Source organism: Ipomoea nil, unplaced genomic scaffold (assembly GCF_001879475.1).
Source record: "Ipomoea nil cultivar Tokyo-kokei standard unplaced genomic scaffold, Asagao_1.1 scaffold0980, whole genome shotgun sequence".
Lineage (NCBI taxonomy): Eukaryota > Viridiplantae > Streptophyta > Magnoliopsida > Solanales > Convolvulaceae > Ipomoea > Ipomoea nil.
In genome coordinates this window covers 1,925,025-1,926,767 of record NW_017617408.1, presented here as the reverse complement: position 1 = coordinate 1,926,767, position 1,743 = coordinate 1,925,025, and the positions used below count along the sequence as shown (strand labels likewise).

Below are 1,743 nucleotides of genomic sequence, written 5' to 3'. Positions count from 1 at the left end.
GACTTTATCCACTCCTCTCTTGATCTTTGAAACCACATAAGTTCTTCTTGGTGGAGTGTTTCCTCAAGTTCCTTGCGTAGCCTGCGTTCCAATCTGATTAAGTCCGATCTTACTCTTACAGATATACTCCTCTGGACTCCATCTAGTCTTCTTAGCAGAAGTTGCTTGCGTTGAAATATGTTACTAAAAGTTGTCTTATTCCATACTGTTAACGTCTGGGCCATTGCTGCTAAATTAGCAGTTAAGTCTAAGTCATTCTTCCAAGTGGATTAGACACAAGCCTGAAAAGTATTATGCGTTACCCATGCCATATTGAACCTGAATCTGTTAAAGCACTGTTGTCGGGTAGCTCCAGTTGTGGAGATGAGGAGTGGTGAATGATCAGACCCAATCCTGGGAAGGTGGGTAACGGTTGTTGCCAGGAAGCGAGAACTCCATTCGACGTTGCATAGAGCACGGTCCAACCGGGCTCCTTTGAAAGACGGTGTGTCTATCCCTCGCATCCAAGTATAAACTGATCCCGAATAGACTAGATCGACCTAGGCTTCCCTAAAAATCCAATTGTTAAAAGCCGAACACCTGGATGATGTAAAAGTCTTTGAGCTACTGACTTCACTTCGGTCAGTGATGGAATTGAAATCACCCACTATTAGCCAAGGCCCATGGGGTTCGAAATACTGCCCTGATAGGTCCATGAAAAGCCGTTTTCTCAAAGCCGGATTGGGGCTGCCATACACAGCCGACATCAGCCAAGGTGAAGAACCATTCTCAGTCACCTGAAAGGAAATAAATTGAGGATGAGTATAAAGAATCTCAACTGAAAGAGTATTATTCCAAAACAGCCAAATTCCTCCCGAGTACCCAACCGATTCAACCCTAATCCATTCATCAAAGGCAAACGAAGAGCAAATGTCATTGGCCTGCACCCCTGAGACCTTAGGTTCGAAGAGGCAGATCAATGACGGCTTATGTAAATGCAATAAATGTTTAAGGATGCGCCTGAACGAAGCCGAGGCAGCACCCTGACAATTCCATGACAACATAATCATAAAAAAAATGGTAAGAGAAACCAAAACGCGTCTAATGACGCAGACGAGAATCCGTTTCATTAAACTCAGGATCAATACGATCAATGTCCTCTTGCATAGCCACAGCTTGATGCGCCACTGGTTCTTGATCATTGACTAGGTCAGGTGGGGCTTCCTTGTAGGTATTCTCAAAAGCTGCTAAGTCCGGAGAATCATAGTGCGATTCTGTCTGGCGTATTGTGTAGGTCGAGATAAGTCCTCCTCTGTTTGAGCCTCTGACCACTGTATGTTCCTGCTCAGCCGCAGCTCTGTTTGGAGCAAAGCCTCTGCCACCTCGTCCCCTGGGTGTACCCCGTGCAGGTGAGCGAGAGCGAGCAACCATCGGTGGAGGTTCTGGTGGTCTTGTAGCATTCTCCGGGGCTCTTGGTTCCACCCATTGGTGGCCTCCTCGGTAGGATGTTCTGATTCTTGGAAGATTGTTCAACTGTTAAAATGGACCTCGGGAGGTCTGACCGGAGCGGCTGGGCGGGCATCCTCTTCTGATTCCTCAAGGCCATCTAGCGGCGCAAAGCAGGAAGGGGAGACAATCTCAGGGGGTTGGGGTTGGGGTTGGACATTCTGTGGAGCATTATTCTGCCTTGCGTTTCTTCTAGTCGAACCAGGCTGTCGCAAAGCTCTATTCTGAGCTCTCCTGTCCCTGCGAGTTACTAGCATC

The 1,743-nt window shown here is 47.5% G+C and overlaps 1 protein-coding gene across 1 annotated transcript; it reads right to left on the bottom strand.

The window, feature by feature from the left end:
• Positions 1–539: 539 nt before the first annotated feature.
• On the bottom strand, positions 540–1,043 carry LOC109179775. Its single transcript, XM_019329269.1, has one exon. It carries the CDS (start codon positions 1,041–1,043, stop codon positions 540–542), a length of 504 nt encoding a protein of 167 aa, XP_019184814.1.
• Positions 1,044–1,743: the final 700 nt, after the last annotated feature.

Bases quoted from the DNA above. Each gene is read 5' to 3' on its own strand.
- LOC109179775 (XM_019329269.1), bottom strand. From the start codon at position 1,043: ATGTTGTCATGGAATTGTCAGGGTGCTGCCTCGGCTTCGTTCAGGCGC.